The sequence below is a fragment of the Nerophis ophidion genome, linkage group LG08, assembly GCF_033978795.1.
Source record: "Nerophis ophidion isolate RoL-2023_Sa linkage group LG08, RoL_Noph_v1.0, whole genome shotgun sequence".
NCBI classification, from domain to species: Eukaryota; Metazoa; Chordata; class Actinopteri; order Syngnathiformes; family Syngnathidae; genus Nerophis; species Nerophis ophidion.
In genome coordinates this window covers 885020-904678 of record NC_084618.1, presented here as the reverse complement: position 1 = coordinate 904678, position 19659 = coordinate 885020, and the positions used below count along the sequence as shown (strand labels likewise).

Sequence of the window (19659 nt, the reverse complement as noted above, 5' to 3'; positions counted from 1 at the left end):
TGAATATGTGTTGAAAATGATTTGCAAATCATTGTATTCCACTTACATCTAACACAATTTCCCAACTCATATGGAAACTGGGTATATATATATATATATATATATATATATATATATGTCTTGATTGGATTATCCGGAGAATAGTGCTCGATACCGTGGTAGAGCGCAATATGTAGGTGTGGGAAAAAAATCACAAGACTACTTCATCTCTACAGATCTGTTTCATGAGGGGTTCCCTCAATCTCCTGATGATTGAGGGAACCCCTCATGAAACAGATCTGTAGAGATGAAGTAGTCTTGTGATTTTTTCCCACACCTATATATATATATATATATATATATATATATATATATATATATATATATATATATATATATATATATATATATATATATATATATATATATATACACACATATCTCATGCTTTTACATTTTGCTCGAAGTATATCTTTAAAATTAGAGCTCATGGGCCAGGTCATTGCTCACGTGTCAGCAGCCGGCTCGTCACCTGTCAGGAACAGGCGTTCCTTCATCAGGCAACTCAGCACAAACATTACGTCATCACGGCCGCGCCTGGTCACATGACACTAGACTTGTACATGGGGGGAGATCAAACTACTTTCAATACAATAATCCATGGTTGTGTATTAAATAGGCATACATTGTACAACAATACAAAATTATAACAGTACGTAAGGAAAGATGGGTCCAATATCACACGACTGTTATCGAGCGTGTATCATTTACTATTTTAACAACCCCCCTCCCTTTGTTCAAAGTGGTATGGCCCGTTTAAAGGCGCTAGGGCTAACCAGACCGGATTAACCAGAGAACGACAACGTCACCCCTGGGCCAACTAGAATGTTTTTAGACAAACACGAGTGACATCATAAATAAAACATCAAATATCCTGCGAAGTAAATTGACAAAGTCCGACCATGTCCACCCCGGCCCGAAGGAGACTCATGAGGGACTTTAAACGGTGAGTTGCTCGGCTAATGCTGGGACAAGCTAGCGCTAGCTCGGTGCTATTTAGTAACATCGCTGTCGTCTCGCTGTTATTCAAAAATAAAGCTACTATTACCACCATTTTTAACGTTAAAATGCACATTTCATTTGTAGTGAAGTGTCAGTGAAAGGTTTTAGTGGAGGTTACTAAAGTTAAACAACGTTTACTATTCAAACCTGTTAGCTTGTTATCTACCGGCTTAGTTTCCGTAGCCAGCACTTATTACTCGCAACTGTCTTACTAGTTTTTCTCAAATTGGAATTATTATTTTAAATTCCTTATAATCAACGCATTTTCTGTTAAACGTCCTGTAATATTTAGTTATTGAACAGGTGAGAAACTATGAAAGCTACATTGTGTCCATTGCTCATCATAGAACATTCTGTCTGTGGAACTGCCTAATTCTACCTTTAAAAAAACGTAAACGTAATATCTGTTAACTAGGGGTGTGGGGAAAAATTGATTCAAATACGAATCGAATCGAAAACGTTGTGCGATTCAGAATGTATTCTCTTTTTTTTTTTTTTAATCGATTTTTATTTTTATTTTATATCAATCCATTACACAGCAATACCATAACATTGCAATCCAATTCCAAAACCAAACCTGACCCAGCAACACTCAGAACTGCAATAAACAGAGCAATTGAGAGAAGACACAAACACGACACAGAACAAACCAAAAGTAGTGAAACAAAAATTAATATTAACAATAGTTTCAATATGAGTTATACATTCAGCATAGCAGTGATTAACAATCCCTCATTGACATTATCATTAGACATTTATAAAAAATAAAAACAATAGTGTCACAGTGACTTGCACTTGCATCTCATAAGCTTGACAACACAGTGTCCAATGTTTTCACAAAGATAAAATAAGTCGTATTTTTGGTTCCTTTAATAATTAAAACAAATTTACATTATTACAATCAGTTGATAAAACATTGTCCTTTACAATTATAAAAGCTTTTTAAAAAATATATATACTACTCTGCTAGCATGTCAGCAGACGGGGGTAGATCCTGCTGAAATCCTATGTATTGAATGAATACAGAATCGTTTTGAATCGGAAAAATATCGTTTTTGAATTGAGAATCGCGTTGAATCGAAAAAAATCGATATATAATTGTATCGTGACCCCAAGAATCGATATTGAATTGAATCGTGGGACACCCAAAGATTCGCAGCCCTACTTACTAGTTATTCTCAAATTGGAATTATTATTTTAAATTCCTTATAATCAACGCATTTTCTGTTAAACGTTCTGTAATATTTAGTTAGTGAACAGGTGAGAAAGTATGAAAGCTACATTGTGTCCATTGCTCATCATAGAACATTCTGCCTGTGGAACTGGCTAATTCTACCTTTAAAAAATCATAAACGTAATATGTTTTAACTAGGAGTGTGGGAAAAAAATCGATTCGAATACAAATCAAATCGAATATGTTGTGCAATTCAGAATCGATTCTCTTTTTTTTTTTTTTTTTTAAATCGATTTTTTTATTTTTTTATTTATTTTTTTATTTTTTTATCAATCCAAAAAACCACTACACAGCAATGCCATAACAATGCAATTCAATTCCAAAACCAAACCTGACCCTGCAATAAACAGAGCAATTGAGGAGACACAAAAACACGACACAGAACAAACTAAAAGTTGTGAAACAAAATTGAATATTATCAACAACAGTACCAATATTAGTTATAATTTCAGCAGAGCAGTGATTAAAAATCCCTCATTGACATTATCATTAGACATTTATAAAAAAAAAGAACAATAGTGTCACAGTGGCTTACACTTGCATCGCATCTCATAAGCTTGACAACACACTGTGTCTAATGTTTTCACAAAGATAAAATAAGTCGAATTTTTTTTTCGTTTAATAGTTAAAACAAATTTACATTATTGCAATCAGTTGATAAAACATTGTCCTTTACAATTATAAAAGCTTTTTTTTTTAAATCTACTCTGCTAGCATGTCAGCAGACTGGGGTAGATCCTGCTGAAATCCTATGTATTGAATGAATACAGAATCGTTTTGAATCGGAAAAATATCGTTTTTGAATCGAAAAAATCGATATATTATCAAATTGTGACCCCCAAGAATTGATTTTGAATCGAATTGTGGGACACCCAAAGATTCGCAGCCCTATTATTAACTATGTCTGTCAAATTTACTCCTAAAATATCAATCCAATCCACTCCACTTTATTTATATAACACATTCAAACAACAAAAATGTTTCCAAAGTGCTGCATAAAAATATTAAAATCAATATTCAAATACTATCCTTAGCTCCAATAATGACTGAGTAAAACAAAATACATAAATATCAAACCAATATAAAATAAATATAATTAAAAACGATATTAAATGGGTAAAACCAATTAAAACAATAAATATAAATAAACATGTTAAAACACAGAGGACCACATAACTCACGTATTGTTAAAAGCCAGAGAATAAACCCATCATAAACTTAATATGTATTAACTTTGTCTCTTACATTTACCTCCAAAATATCAATCCAATCCACTCCACTTTATTTATATAGTACATTTAAACAGCAAAAATGTTTCCAAAGTGCTGCATAAAAATATTAAAATCAAGATTCAAATACTATCCTTAGCTCCAATAATGACTGAATACAACAAAATAAATAAAAAACAAACCAATATAAAATAAATATAATTAAAAACGATTTTAAAGGGGTAAAACCAATTAAAACAATAAATAGAAATAAACATTAAAACACAGAGGACCACACAACTCACATAGTGTTAAAAGCCAGAGAATAAACCCATTATAAACTTAATATGTATTAACTATGTCTCTTACATTTACCCCAAAAATTTCAATCCAATCCACTTTATTTATATAGCAAGTCTAAACAACAAAAATGTTTCCAAAGTGCTGCACAAAAATAACAAAAACAAGATTCAAATACCATCCTTAGCTCCAACAATGACTAAATAAAAACAAAATAAATACATTTTAAACCAATATAATAATAAATATGATTAAAAACGATTTTGAAAGGTAAAACCAATTAAAACAATAAATAGAAATAAAAACTTAAAAACACAGAGGACCACACAATTTACGTAGTGTTTAAAACCAGAGCATAAAAGTGTGTGTTAAGGTCTTATATGCCACTCACGAGCCAGATTTTAAGAGTAAGACTAACTATTAAGACAAAGCTACAAATATGTAAAAAATATCCTAACAATGCAAGTTTTTTCTCATTAGGCTACAAGAGGACCCCCCAGCTGGTGTGAGTGGTGCCCCATCTGAAAACAACATTATGGTGTGGAACGCAGTTATTTTTGGGTAAGCCATAATCTGCAATTTCAAATCAAATAATGACAATGTCAGCACACTAACATGACATCTTTTTGTCTCAGCCCTGAAGGAACTCCGTTTGAAGATGGTAGGTATTTTATTTCTTTGTCTTATGATAATGACACTGTTGGGCTAGCGATGGGCGATGTGGTTGAAAAATGTATCACAACATAGGTTTTTTTTATACCAGTTGATATGGTCGTTATGGATATGTTTTATGACCAATGGAAAATAGGGACCAGAAAAAAAATATTAAATGTAAAAAATATTTATTTAAGATGTAAACTTCCTCTGATTATTATGCCCTCCGCTATCAAAGCCAAAAGGAAAATAAATATCAACACGACCATGAAAAAGACTCGAACAATCAGTGTAAAGGAAATTCTAAAATTGAACACTCAAAGTACTAGTTGAGTGGAAAAACAAGTTGACTTTATATGCTTACGTGTGTTTTGTTGTATCCATTGCATCATATCCAATTGTGTTTGCAATATGCAAAGTATGTGGAAATACCGTTTAAACATCACAAAATGTACACAAATTCAGTCAGCCATTTTGAATATTCCGCATTAAATATGGTGGAGCAGGGGTTACTGCATGTGCCTCACAATACGAAGGTCCTGGGTAGTCCTGAGCTCAATCCCGGGCTTGGGATCTTTCTGTGTGGAGTTTGCATGTTCTCTACCTCCAAAGACATGCACCTGCGGATAGTTTGATTGGCAACACTAAATTGGCCCTGGTGTTTGAATGTGAGTGTGAATGTTGTCCGTCTATCTGTGTTGGCCTTGTGATGACGTGGTTATTTGTCCAGGGTGTACACCGCCTTCCACCCGAATGCAGCTGAGATAGGCTCCAGCACCTCCCGTGACCCCAAAAGGGACAATTGGTAGAAAATGGATGGATGGATGAATATCTTCGGCGATAGATATCACAGTAGTAAGGATTCTGCACTCTGACCATGTTATCAGATCAGTCATAATAGAAATACACTAAAATTGGAAAGCGATGTGGTGTTTATCACTCACAAGCCTTATGTAAGACAAGAACAGATATGCTTTGCTTTTTTTATGCATTGAAAGTCGTAAATAAATAGCTAACAATTGAGTCAACAGATCGATGTTCCTCTGTTGCACTCATTATACTCCATTTAAAATACTACATTTTTAATGTCATGACTTAAAAATTAGTATTGTATTCATACAGTCTTCCACTTTACTTCCTACCTGTTGTTTTCCTTATACCCGAATAGGGAACAGACGAGTGTTAAAAATATAAACTTAAGGACTACGGTCCGTGTGAAAAGATCCAAAAAACTGCCATACTGTCGAGGTTACTTTTCGTTTTGCAGCACTCATTTTTACTTTCTCTTCTCACTCCTTGCAGTGAATCAACAGAAAGATGGCGCAATCAAACATTTGATAGTTGATACTGTTTCGTGAGTGGTTGTTAGTGTGTCCCTTCCATTTCTCAGTGACTACTTCCTGTTTAAGTTGAAAAACTTATTCGGGTGTTACCATTTAGTGTTCAATTGTACGGAATATGTACTGTACTGTGCAATCTACTAATAAAAGTCTCAATCAATCAATCAGCTATGTTACCAGAGCGGGACTGCCTTTGCATGAACCTACCTTCATAACTTCCGGTTTCTTTTTATTGATCAATATATATCTCAATAGGCACATAAAAGATATCAACATTTAAAATGGTTCTATAAAACATTTGATACGTATTTATGTTTTTAACAGAAAACGAGAAGTGTCACTGAGCAATAAGAGTGACAGGCTATAACAGTCAATCAGGTAACAATATCAACTACCAAGTGTGTTTACGCCGTCTTTCTGTCTCGCTGTGGATTCTCTGCACGTAGTGAGAAGAGAAACTAATATTTTCATATATCAACCCAATAACAGAAACATGTCTTTAGTTTTATTGGCTTTAATTCAGACGCTGCAGCAACATTCTGACCCTTCCAATGTGTTGTTTAATGAGCAGCTTCCCATACCACTCTGTGAAGCTCTGTGATTGACTATTCATTAAAAGACAAGTAATTATTGTTCTGTTTTGCTCACAGGTACTTTTAAACTCATTGTAGAGTTCACCGAAGAATACCCCAACAAGCCTCCAACAGTACGATTTGTGTCAAAGATGTTTCATCCTAATGGTAGGACTCTCGCTCTTGTCTGTATCGCTCACATGTGTTCAAAGGGTCGCTCAAAATGTCCTAAAGTAAAGAGAATGAAGTTGAAATATTGCAAGAAAGTTTGTCATTTTATAAGAAGCAATAATCAAATGACTGTATGGGGATCAAGTAGTAATATCACAGAAAAGGGTCATTCTAAAAGAATAAAGTCATGATATTGTGATAAAAATTAAGATTTTGTGAAAAATGTACTAATAATACAAACAGTGACAACTGTATGATAATTTTGTAGTAATATCACCCTAAAAAATGCAATCTTAGTATTCCACAAGTATTAGATCATAATACTGGAAGAAAAAGTCATAACTAAGAGAACAATGTTAAAATATAATAATACATTTTAGTTTTAATATATAGTTGTAATATTTAGGCCTGCAACAATTAAATTAAATAATTGAGAAAAAAAAGTTTTGCTTTATTTTCTGTTACTTAGATTAATCATTTTAGTGTAACTAATAAAACTGATCAAATCCACACTGAATGAGATACCCGGAATTTTAAATCTGTGGACACTGTTTCTGCACATTGTGAATTAGTGTGAATTATATTTATATAGCGCTTTTCTCAAGTGACTCAAAGCGCTTTACATAGTGAAACCCAATATCTAAGTTACATTTAAAGCAGTGTGGGTGGCACTGGGAGCAGGTGGGTAAAGTGTCTTGCCCAAGGACACAACGGCAGTAACTAGGATGGCACAAGCGGGAATCGAACCTGCAACTCTCAAGTTGCTGGCACGGCCACTCTACCAACCGAGCTATGCCGCAATAGAGCGCACATGAGATCGGCGGTGTGTTGTGGCCGTGATCCGTGTGGTGGCAAATAGCGGACTTTTCAAAATATTTATTCCTGCACACATATTAAAAATGCTATATAAATGTTTTTTATGTACATTTATTAGAAAGGAATAACATTGTTTTAACTATTTTCTGTTTTGTCCGTTTAATCAAACTAATTAAAAGATTAGTTGACTACTTAAATATTTGATAGCTGCAGCCCTAATATTACAAACAAAAGTGGGATATTATGAGGGAGAAAAAGGCCATTATCACACAAAGATGATGTATATTATCAGAAAAAATTGCACAAAAGTTTTAATATTGTAAGGATAGAAAAAACGTTTCATTTCACAATTTTTTCAGACCTTGTCTGAGACAAATGTACTTTTACAAGAATAAAAAGGTATCACGATAAAACACTAGTGCTAGTTTTACCAGAATAAAGGAGGGTTGGGTCTTATTTTGATATTATCTGATACAGTACCAAATTGATACTTTTCTAAGGGCTTCAGTGCTAAACAATTCCTGGACCAGTATTAAAAATGAAAATATAAACATTTTGTTCAAAAACAATACTTTATTTTTACTGGATGTTGTTACATGTAAGTTGAACAGAATCGTAATTTAAATGCTTCAATAATACACATGAAACAATTAAGTTAGTAAATCTACAACCAGTTAATAATTAATAATAATTATCAGTGCAAAACCAGCTGGACTTAAAAAACTGAGGAATTTGAGCAGAATTTGATCATCGATACACAATTGTAGCGATGTTAGACTAGCGTTCGAAGTGCGTTTGCTACTTAATCCTGTGTGTTTTAATCAAGCAAAATTAAGTTGCTTATAGTTACCTGTGCTATAATAACTTTAAGCACTGGTTAACATGATGATGCTCACCCTCGTTTGTGCAGGTAGAAAAATTACATCGAACGTAACACCATCACAACAGTCGACTCGGATATAATTAGACCTCATTTCAGTGCCACTAAAATTAAATCAGCACCCAAATGAGGCACCCATATCGACTTTTTTTCTCTTCATATTTTGTTTTAACATTAACAGATTCAACATGAACAACATCATGCTTTTGATGCACTGTTTTCTTTTTGATGTGGATGTAAAAGTATTTTTTTCATTGTGCACAGTTTATGCAGATGGTAGTATTTGTTTGGACATCCTGCAGAACCGTTGGAGTCCTACTTATGATGTGTCTTCTATTCTTACCTCCATCCAGGTAAATAAATCAATTATGAGTTAAATATCTGCTCTGTCTTCAAGTAAAAAGATCATTTTCTTTCTTCCTTTCCAGTCTTTGCTGGACGAGCCAAACCCCAACAGTCCAGCCAACAGCCAGGCCGCACAGCTTTACCAGGAAAACAAGCGCGAGTACGAGAAGAGAGTTTCCGCCATCGTAGAACGAAGTTGGCGAGACAGTTGACCTGGCTGACCTCACCCAGCCAAAGCGGTGTGTGTACGTGTGTGTGTGTGTGTGTGTGTGTGCGCGCACTCAAAAAGTCAGCCTCTTTAATCTCCTTACTTTTTTTGTTTTTAAGATTTTTATGCACTTTACCTTTCACTTCCCTTCATAGATCTGCCTGCCAAGAGGGAATTTGTTTTTATATCTTATATTTTAGCCTTGATTCTTGCCTTATTTGTGGGATCCAGCTTTACTTTATCATGCTTAATGTCCTGGGTGCTTCACAGATGATGTCACCCTCACCCCCTCCCCTCCTGAGCATTATGGACTCTAAAAATTGTTACACCATATTTTTCGATGGGGTTTTTTGCATGCGCGACCTGTTGGACATCCATACCTCCTTTCTTAAGATACTTGTGTATATAAGAAACCTGCATCTGAATATATATGTACAGATTTTGCACTGGCTGTCTCCCATGTCATTATTTTCAGCACATGTAAATAAAAAAAAAAGAGAAGGAAATACAGTGTAGGCACATTTATACATGTTATACTGCTAGTTAAAATAGAAGGATACTCTAATGTCACGTTGAAAAGCCTAAATTTAGCCTCAAACAATCCTGTGTTGTTACGTAACATTTTAACAACCATTTAGAGGTGTCAGATAGGGTATAGTAGTTTATGGTGGTTGAGTGTGGGTTGGAATTGAGGGGTGAATCACCAAAATTATTCCCGGGCGTGGCAACCGCAACTGCTCACTGTTCCCTTCACCTCCCCAGGGGATGAACAAGGGGATGGGTCAAATACAGAGAGCCAATTTCACCACACCTTGTGTGTGTGTGTGTGTGTGTGTGTGTGTGTGTGTGTGACTATCAGCGGTACTTTTACCTGAACTTATCATTTAAACCAGTGTGAGTGGCACTGGGAGCAGGTGGGTAAAGTATCTTGCCCAATGACACAACAGCAGTGACTAGGATGGCGGAGGCGGAGATCGAACCTGGAACCCTCAACTTGCTGGCACGGCCGCTTTACCAACCGAGCCGTTAGCTAAAATCAAATAAATTAATTTTATTTCTCATTTATTTACTTTCAGCATCCCATCTTGACAGAAAAAAACAGAAATATTGATTTTTTTAAAAAAAAACAACAACCCTGAAATATCACACGGTCATATGCTGTGACACATATTTAACTCACATGCTGTCCATTTCTTCTGACCCTCCTTGAGATAGTTCTGCTCCTTCATTAGACTCCAGCTGTGTTCAATCAAACTGAGTCCACTTGATTAGGAAAGGCACACACCTGTCTATATAAGACTTTTCAGCTCACAGTGTATGTCAATGCAAATGAGAATCATAAGGTCGGAAGGATCTGCCCAAGGAGCTCAGAGACAGAATTCTGGCAAGGCATAGATCTGGGCAAGGTTAATGAAGAATTTCTGCAGCACTCAAGGTTCCTAAAAACACAGTAGCCTTCATGGTCCTTAAATGTAAAATGTTTGGGACAACCACAACCCTTCCTCGACCTGGCCGTCCGGCCAAACTGAGCAATCGTGGGAGAAGAGCCCAAAGATCAGTGTGGCTGAGCGCAGGAGATGGGAGAAAATTCCACAAAGTCTACTATGACTGCAGCCCTCCACCAGTAGGGGTTTTATAGTAAATGGGTTGTACTTGTGTAGCGCTTTTCTACCCCTTTTAGGGAGCCCAAAACGCTTTGACAGTATGTCCACAATCGCTCATTTACACACACATTCACACACTGATGGTGGGAGCTGCCATGCAAGGCACTCACCAGGACCCATCAGGAGCAAGGGTGAAGTGTCTTGGCCAAGGACACAACGGACGTGACTAGGATGGTAGAAGGTGGGGATTGAACCAGTAACCCTCAGATAGCTGGCACAGCCACTCTACCACGCCGTCCCCTATGGCAGATTGGTCCGACAGAAGCCTCTTCTCAGTGCAAGAGATAAGAACGTCTGCATTGAATTTGCCAAAAAAAACACATGAAAGACTCCCTGACTGTGAGAAATAAGATTATCTGGTCTGATGAGACTAAAATTTAACTTTTTGGTGTTAATTCTAAACGGTATGTGTGAAGAAAACCAGGCACTGCTCATCACCTGCCCAATACAATGCCAACAGTGAAACATGGTGGTGGCAGCATCATGCTGTGGGGGAGCAATTGAAGGAAAGATGAATGCGGCCAAGTACAGAGATATCCAGGAAGAAAACTTCTTCCAGAGTGCTTAAGACCTCAGACTTGGCCAAAGGTTCACCTTACAACAAGACAATGACCTTAAGTACACAAATGAAATAACAGAGTGGCCTCGGAACAACTCTCTGACTATTCTTGACTCATCCAGTCAGAGACCTGACCTAAACCCAATTGAGCATCTCTGGAGAGACCTGACTGGCTGTCCACCAACATTCACTATGGCCCTGGGATGAGGTGGCGACTTGTCCATGGTGTACCCCGTCTTCTGCCCGAATGCAGCTGAGATAGGCTCCAGCGACCCCGAAAGGGACAAGCGGTAGAAAATGGATGGATAGATGGAAACATTCACCATCCAACCTGACAGAACTGGAGAGGATCTGCAAGAAAGAATGTCAGAGGTTTTCAAAATCCAGGTGTGAAAAAACTCTTGCATCCTTCCCAAGACTTGTAGCTGTACTAGCTCAAAATTGTTCTTCAGCTCAAAACCTCTGACCATTTTCATTGATTCAATTTGGAGGGAAAAAAATGCTGTTTTTTCTGTCAAAATGGGGTGCTGGGTGTACATAAATGAGAAATAAAACATTTTAGCAAATGGCTGCAAAAAGATAGCGCAAAAGATTCAAATGGGTGTGAATACCGTATTTTCGGACTATAAGTCGCAGTCTTCTCCACAGTCCAGTGAGACCAAACCCCCCCCCCCCAATTTTTTTTTTCTTAAATAGTTTGGCCAAGTCTCAACTACAAAAAAAAACGTGATTTATAGTCCGAAAAATACGGTACTTAAAATTGTTTGCTGTATGTATGATGATAAGGGGCTTGATTCCTCACTGTGCTGCTGTAGGCTTAAAATTGCTGTTTAACTGGAGACAAAAAGTTAGGGCACTTCTGATAGAGACCAATACATTTTTCAATTTCATTGACGCCGGAGTACTTTTTTGTTTGATATGTAGCTTCAATCATTCATAGTGTTCTGATGCAGTTGCAGGTGTTTACATTTGCCACAGGCTAATAGAAATGAGCTCCAGGCCATAATTGGCCCTCTGGCTGGAAGTTCTTCAAATTAACTCACATCTTTGACCATCGTGACAATAAAATGTTAGCGTTTTTAAAGATGCTGTGAAAATACTGCATCAATATTATTTTACATTTTAAAAAACTCAAATCTTTTAAAACCACAGCCTGAAATGTGTATCGAATATTATATTTTTTGAGTTGAATGTTTAACCTTTTAAAAGCCATGGCAGTTTTTTTTTGTGAAGCTCAACTGAAAACACTTTTTACCTCACACACCAGTATTTAAAACCTTCACACACTTCTAATTATTAAGGCAACAATGCACTCTTGCAGAAAACTGTATATTAGCACCACCTAGTGGACACATGTAAAAAGAAAAGGTCAGTAGACGAAATGGAATTGTCATCTAATTGTTCTTTGCTGTTTGGATAAGGAGCCTTTAAGGACAGGCAATTGTTCTAAAAATAAAATATCCTGTAGCAAATCACACATTTTCATTCAATGGAGAAAAAAGTCAATTGCCTCAATTTCCCTTGGGTCTGTTAAGGGTTAACAAAAACAAGTTTGTTGAAGGATGATTTATTTATTAACAGGACACGTACAGTCGAATGTGAGCTGCTGCATGCATGTGGAAACACAAGTTTAGAACAAGTCCTGACCGTCTTAGAAAAATATCTATTTACACGACTACACAGACGAAAAAGGCCAACAGTCAAAGTAATACTAGAAAGGTCCCGAGTGTTGGCGAGGCTACCTGTTGTACGCCCGGTCCTTCTTGGCCCTCTCCAAGGCCTTGTCCATGGTCTTTTCGTTCTCGCCTCGGCACTTGGGGCAGTACCACTTGCCTTTGGGCTTGTGGTGCAGTCCCACGCAGGAGAAGTGGAACCACTCGATGGGACACTCGTCGTTGTCGCAGCCGATCATCTCGCCGTAGGACACCTGCTCGCACAAGCAGTATGTAGGCTCGTCGGGGTCGATGGGCAGGTCGGGGGGAGACACTTCTCTCTCCGGCTTCCCCTTTGACCTCTTCTTCTTCTTGGACGACGTCTTGGCCCGCTTCTCTCGGGACGCCCCAACGGCGACGTCTTCGGTGGGGTCCATGCCGCTGTAACTTTCCCTGCCGTCGCCGTTTTTCTGCCGCCTGGATCGCTTTCCACTGGATTTGTCTCCACCGCTGCCGCCTCCGACCGAGCCCGGCGTGACCTCGTCGCGCTTCTTGTCGTGGTGGCCTGTTTTGTTCGGGGTGATGGCAGAAGACGACGACGAGGACGACGACATCATGGAGGCGGCGGCGGTGACCATGGACGGCGCTGCGGGGACATGGCTCTCTGGGACGTTTTGGGAGGACGAGAGGAGTTCCGAGTGCGAGTCCATCGGTCGTGTTCGATTCTCCGTCAACTCCACCTGAAACGGTCGCTTGTCAGAAAAGGTACTGCAGCTTTTTCAACCCATGAACTACTTTAATGATATTTCTATTTATTTCTAACCATTTGTCCAGCGATCTGAATCTTCTCGTCTCCAAGCTCCTGACAGCGGATCAGCGCCCTCAGGATGGACATCTGAAGTTTACGTCTCTGGGGTGAGTCGGACTCCTTGCGATAGCGTTCGTAAGCATCATCGAGCTCCTTGAGAACGTCTGATTGACAGAAGAAATTTTTACTAGTTATTACACTACCAATGATGGCTGGTTACCTTTCTAATAAGGTCATGTTTTCATCTCCAAGCATTCATCAGCAGGAGCACTGAGAACCCATTGCATTTTTTACGGTTATTGTGAGATATGACATTATTTTATTATGGCTTTTAAATATTTTCAAGTATTTGTTTGCATAATTAAAAAAAAAAAGATTTCCCACAATAGTCGTGATTTTATATATTTTTCCTCAACATACATTGTTAAACTAATTTGAATATAATAAACAGTTTCAACTTGATTCTTCAATATGTATTTAATTTAAATAATCTTATTAAAACTACTTTGTTAAAATATATTTGACTATACACATTTGAATAAATTACTCTTTTTAATACACAAATAAACATTCTAGTGTGTTGACTATATTTGTTTATTTTAATAAAAATAATTCTACAATATGTTTGTTACAAAATAAAAATATGCATGCAACTGTATAATATATATTTTATTAGCTTATTTTTTCATTACATTTAACGTAATTATTGTAATTTATAAAATGATTAAACTTATGATACCTATTCCAGTTTGTTCACAAAATAAAAAGTCCCAATGTTAGCGTTTTGAACTACATAGAACATTTATAATTTAAATAAATATTTTCACAGAATGTGATCTTGAGTTTCCACTGTGTTCAAAATAATCACCATATTTTTTGTATATTTATGTGCGTGGTATTATTTGAAAGGTCTATCGACTAGAAGTAAATTAGCATAAAGTAGTAGCAGTCAGACCCAGTAATCCGTCAAATAGTACACTTCAGATCAGTGTTTTTTAACCATAAGGCCGTGGGCCGTTACCAAAACATTTTTGTCAGCTTTGGTCCGTACGGGTTGCAGTGGTGCTCTGTTACTTTTACACCACTTGTGGCAGTAATGGCATTTTTTTTTTAGCACAACATACTTGTATGGAAATTCATTTTTTGTCAGTTATTTATGAGTCCCCTTTATGCAGTATTTTTGTTAAGTACTCTTTTTTTTTTTTTGCACAACTTACTTGTATGGATATTCATTTTTTGTCAGTTATTTATGAGTACCCTTTAAGCTGTGTTTGTTTAGTACTTATTTTTCTAATCCGCTTGACCTAAACATAAGACTTATGTGTTAAATAAATAAATAATCTTTGTGATTATCATATGCTTTCATTTCATTTGACAACTTTAGAAAATGTAAGTACATATTGAATACGATTAAACTCAAGAGTAAGATTACTAATTGAGAGTTAATATTTGAGTGGCCCCCGTCCCCAAGTCATAAAAGGTTAAGAACCTCTGCTTTAGATTACGGTCATGCTTCTACTGTTAATCAAGGGGAGCTTGAAGTTAGATACAGTTTGGTGTGCCGTGGGAGATTATCTAATTTCACCTATTTGCGTTAAAAATATTTTTTGCAAACCAATAATTATAGTCTGCAAATGATGTGTTGTTGTTGAGTGTCGGTGCTGTCTAGAGCTCGGCAGAGTCACCGTGAAATACTCTTTCATATCAGTAGGTGGCAGCCGGTAGCTAATTGCTTTGTAGATGTGGGAAACAGCGGGATGCACCATGCAGGTAAAAAGGTCCCTAATGCTTTAACCAAAAATAAACAAAAGGTGAGTGCCCCTAAGAAAAGGCATTGAAGCTTAGGGAAGGCTATGGAGAACGAAACTGAAACTCAACTGGCGACAAAGTAAAAAACAGAATGCTGGACGACATCAAAGACTTACTGTGGAGCTAAGATGGCGTCCACAATGTACATGTGGACGCCATCATGAACATGACATGACAATCAACAATGTCCCCACAAAGAACGATAAAAACAACTGAAGTATTATTGATTGCTAAAACAAAGTAGATGCGGGAAATATCGCTCAAAGGATGACATGAAACTGCTACAGGAAAATAACAAAAAAAGAGAAAAATCACCAAAATAGGAGCGCAAGACAAGAACTAAAACACTACACACAGGAAAACAGCAAAAAACTCAAAATAAGTCACGGCGTGATGTGACAGGTTGTGACTGTAGACAATAGAGATACATTGATGCATGGTTGGTTATGGTTTAAAGTAATATCCAACAACGACTTTTAACTGTCAACTGAGTTTCATTTTTTAATGAATTCTGCTGGTGGTTGAAAAACACTGATTTAAAACACCCGTTTATTCAACATTGGGTTGACTTAACTGAAAGCGTAACCTGTAATATACAACATTATGATCAAGGTGTCTCTTCTGGCTGCTAAGTACAATATGATGACATTATGTCAAATTAAGATGGCACATTAAATACCCTGCCATTATTCCATGTGTCTTTTTTACCTTGATACTTGGCATCGATTTCCTTCATGAGGGACACGCTTCTCTGCATATCTAAGGGTAGCGACTCCATCAGGTCGAAGTACTCCTCCACATAATTGACAGCAACATGGCCTGGGTCGCCATTCGTGGCATTCAGCATTTTGCCTCCGCCTGGGAAAAAAAAGTGTTAGAATGCATGAATGTTTCTTAAATTTAAATTGCTGCTTTACTTCAATATCATGAATAATTTGGCGTATAGGGACTTTAACTTTGAAGATTTTAGGCTATGTCTACACTACTCTAAGTCGGATAACCCCTTAAATGAATAATTATTTAGCTTAAGCCCCATTTCAGCCACACTAAGCCATTGTTTCAAGTCCCCTTCCTCGGACAATTTTTTACACGAGTAAGTGCGACGTATGTTACTTGGATCTCCGGCTCTTACCTTTGTATGGACTCATTGATCGTTTAAAAACTGAGTTCGGAGAGGAAGTGACACCAGAAAGACACATAGGAAGTAACGTCAGAAATAACGCGCCACAGCCAGCTTCATATTAAATCGGTTTCGTAACTCAGAGCTAACCACTCGAAATATGGAGGCGAGTCATCCAGACATGCCCGTGTTTCTCCTTCTACATGTACAGACGCTTGTGGAAATCACAGATAATACCTTAAGTGAAAGCAATTGCAGCTATTTGGGATGCAACACTTCTCAGACGGCAAGAGAACTTTCCAAAGTTTAGGTCAGCTGTGATTCTACTTAGTGAAAAACTTTGTCATTGTCGAAGGAGAGACAACGAGAATGCAGGCTCCCGCGGATGTGATAAAAAAGGTAGCGTGTGCTTTGCCGTTGAGGGAAAACTACGGAAAACGGCGAATGCATTAGGACTGGCAAAGCAGACCATCAGTTATTGTCCGCCATGTATTACTCAACGTCTAGGTCCTGAGTATATAAAGTCACCAAAAATGACTGGAAAATGAAGGTAAAAGAGTGAAGAGTGTCCTAACCAGTTATCTAGATCTCTGGATTGATAGGTGTAAAATGTTCTTGAACACATTGTTTACATGTCTTATAAAGATTACTCTTCATTTACAATTGAAGTTTAAAAGTGGCTTTGGAGCAATCAAAGCTGCTCACATGGTCACTAAGGTGGGCACTATATATGGCAGATCAACTTAATGTATATTATATTCATCCATGACAGCATTTTTGTGGTAGATTGTGAGGTGTGCCTGTTAAAATCATGGTTGTTTTTACAAATGACGGATGGGAACAAGAGCATGGGTTTTCTTTGTGTGATGATGTAAATTAGATGTGGTTGTATTGTATATTAAGTATGTGTCCATGAAAGGGCATTTTATGACTTTTCTTAATTTGATTACGTGATATGGTATAATTTTGTCAATTTTATTGCATGATTTTTTTTTTTTGTCATGAAAAAGGGAGTTTTTCGTGGTTGGTGCACTAATTGTAAGTGTATATTGTGTTTTTTATGTCGATTTAATAAAAAAAATATATATAATAAAAAAATATATATATATTTTTTTTTTTATATAAAAATGAATAAAGAATTCTTCTGCAGCCCGGTACCAATCGGGCCACGGCCCGGTGGTTGGGGACCACTGCTTTAAAGGACTTGCACACAAAGCAATCCTGGAGGTGACTATGACGTGCGCATTTTACGCGCATGCGTACTCTGTGGCGTTGTGCCGGCGGATAGAGGGGGGCATCGTTGTGTGTGGACAAGGATAAGGTTAGACAGTCAGAGGGGGGAGGGGCCGAGTGACGCGTTGACTGTACGACGTAGGTAATGTTAACATGTCAGATACCGCAGCGCCACAGGTGTAAAGATAATACAATGTAAATTAGACATTACTACTGTTTATTTTACTCCTTGCGTATGTCATAATTGACCCTAAAACCATGTTTGTTCCCAAACGAACGCGAAGATTACGAAGCTGGCGTGAGGCTGCTAACTAGCAGGTTAGATCGTTTCCCAGGCGATTTAACAGGTTATATTGACAAAAGTACGAACAACATTGATGCTAAATCGTCCGTCGTGATGTATTAAAACAACCGATTTAATTGAGTGTTTGTGTATTATAGCGCGAATCAATAGTAACGGGCGTGAGTAAACTATATGCGGCTAGCCGCCTAGCTAGTTCTTTGGCGGATTGAAGTCAACTGCCGTCAAAATCATCTTTTCACAAGCCAATATCATAATTTAGAAGCCAGCGTCAATATTCGGTTTAGTACACGTTAATAACATGTCCATCTTTATATAAACCCGTTTTGGTCAAACATTAAAAAAGCTTTAGCGTGAGTTTCTTGTTAGTAGCTCGCGTGTGGTTTCAACATTGGAAACCACTTCTATTCTATGACTTGCAAATAGGTTGAAAAGACACCTACCAGTAAGTGCACTTGCTGTCTCTCCACTCACTTCTTTGCTCTAGTTGGCTTTACAACCAAAGGTGATGAAAACATGAGGTTTGAAGTGAGCGACATCAGCAGGGAGGAGTGGGCTGTACTGTAAGCAGCTAATGCTAACCCACCGTTAGCTTCGAGTGGTCGATGTGCGCATGCGCCACACCGCCGCCATTGTGCCCATTCAGGCAACGGCCGCCTTTTCCACAAACACAGCGTTTAAACTCGTTAGTACGCAATAACTGGAGGGTGCTGATTGAAACAATGCGTTGTCCAACCACAACTCAACAATGGGAAGTCTGGATGTTAAGAATTGTGTCGCGTTCAATTCCGAATGATTTGCCGCCAGCTGGTGGCGAAACGGGCAGTTAAGGAGATCCAACATCCATCCATCCATTTCCTACCGCTTAAGCCTTATCTGCCTATCTCAGCTACAATCGGGCGGGAGTCGTTTTACACCCTGGACAATTTGCCACATCATCGCCGGGCCAACACAGATAGACATACAACATTCACACTCACATTCACACACTAGGGCCAATTTAGTGTTGTCAACAATGGGAAGTCTGGTTGTTAAAAATTGTGTGACGTTCGATTCCGAATGATTTGCTGCCACCTTGTGGCGAAACGGGCAGTTACAGAGATCCAACGTCCATCATCCATTTCCTACCGCTTATGCCTTATCTGCCTATCTCAGCTTCAATCGGGCGGAAGGCGGTGTACACCCTGGACAAGTCGCCATCTCATCGCAGGGCCAACACTTTTAGACAGACAACATTCACACTCACATTCACACACTATGGCCGATTTAGTGTTGCCAATTTCAACCTATCCCCAGGTGCATGTCTTTGGAAGTGGGAGGAAGCCGGAGTACCCGGAGAGAACCCACGCATTCACGGGCAGGACATGCAAACTCCACACAGAAAGATCCTGAGCCCGGGATTAAACCCTGACTACTCAGTGGTCTAGTGGTTAGAGTGTCAGCCCTGAGATCGGTAGGTTGGGAGTTCAAACCCCAGCCGAGTCATACCAAAGACACTCAGCATCAATGGTTGGAATTGGGGGTTAAATCACCATATATTATTCCTGGGCCCGGCCCTGCTGCTGCTCACTGCTCCCCTCACTTCCCAGGGGGTGATCAAGGGGATGGGTTAAATGCAGAGGACAAATTTCACCACACCTTGTGTGTGTGTGTGACAATCATTTGTATTTTAACCCAGTGTTTTTCAACCACTGTACTGCGGCACACTAGTGTGCCGTGGGAGATGATCTAATTTCACCTATTT

General features: G+C 38.1%; 2 protein-coding genes across 2 annotated transcripts; one reads left to right on the top strand and one right to left on the bottom strand.

Annotated features, from left to right (window-relative positions):
* Positions 1–791: 791 nt before the first annotated feature.
* On the top strand, positions 792–9215 carry LOC133557165 (ubiquitin-conjugating enzyme E2 A-like). Its single transcript, XM_061907414.1, has 6 exons — positions 792–985; positions 4264–4344; positions 4419–4444; positions 6428–6517; positions 8481–8569; positions 8645–9215. Exons 1-6 carry the CDS (start codon positions 942–944, stop codon positions 8771–8773), a joined length of 459 nt encoding a protein of 152 aa, XP_061763398.1. The 5' UTR covers positions 792–941; the 3' UTR covers positions 8774–9215.
* A 3328-nt stretch (positions 9216–12543) lies between these two features.
* On the bottom strand, positions 12544–18519 carry LOC133557161 (inhibitor of growth protein 1-like). Its single transcript, XM_061907411.1, has 4 exons — positions 18359–18519; positions 15970–16119; positions 13468–13616; positions 12544–13384 (listed from the first exon to the last, which is right to left on the bottom strand). Exons 2-4 carry the CDS (start codon positions 16106–16108, stop codon positions 12731–12733), a joined length of 942 nt encoding a protein of 313 aa, XP_061763395.1. The 5' UTR covers positions 16109–16119; positions 18359–18519; the 3' UTR covers positions 12544–12730.
* Positions 18520–19659: the final 1140 nt, after the last annotated feature.

What these genes read in the sequence shown, in the direction of transcription:
- LOC133557165 (XM_061907414.1), top strand. Translation starts at nt 942, where the DNA reads ATGTCCACCCCGGCCCGAAGGAGACTCATGAGGGACTTTAAACG. An exon ending in CTCATGAGGGACTTTAAACG is followed by an intron (nt 986 to 4,263) that starts GTGAGTTGCTCG and finishes TTTTCTCATTAG; the next exon opens with GCTACAAGAGGACCCCCCAG. An exon ending in TGGAACGCAGTTATTTTTGG is followed by an intron (nt 4,345 to 4,418) that starts GTAAGCCATAAT and finishes TTTTTGTCTCAG; the next exon opens with CCCTGAAGGAACTCCGTTTG.
- LOC133557161 (XM_061907411.1), bottom strand. Translation starts at nt 16,108, where the DNA reads ATGCTGAATGCCACGAATGGCGACCCAGGCCATGTTGCTGTCAATTAT. An exon ending in AATCGATGCCAAGTATCAAG is followed by an intron (nt 13,617 to 15,969) that starts GTAAAAAAGACA and finishes TCTGTCAATCAG; the next exon opens with ACGTTCTCAAGGAGCTCGAT. An exon ending in TTCAGATCGCTGGACAAATG is followed by an intron (nt 13,385 to 13,467) that starts GTTAGAAATAAA and finishes CGACCGTTTCAG; the next exon opens with GTGGAGTTGACGGAGAATCG.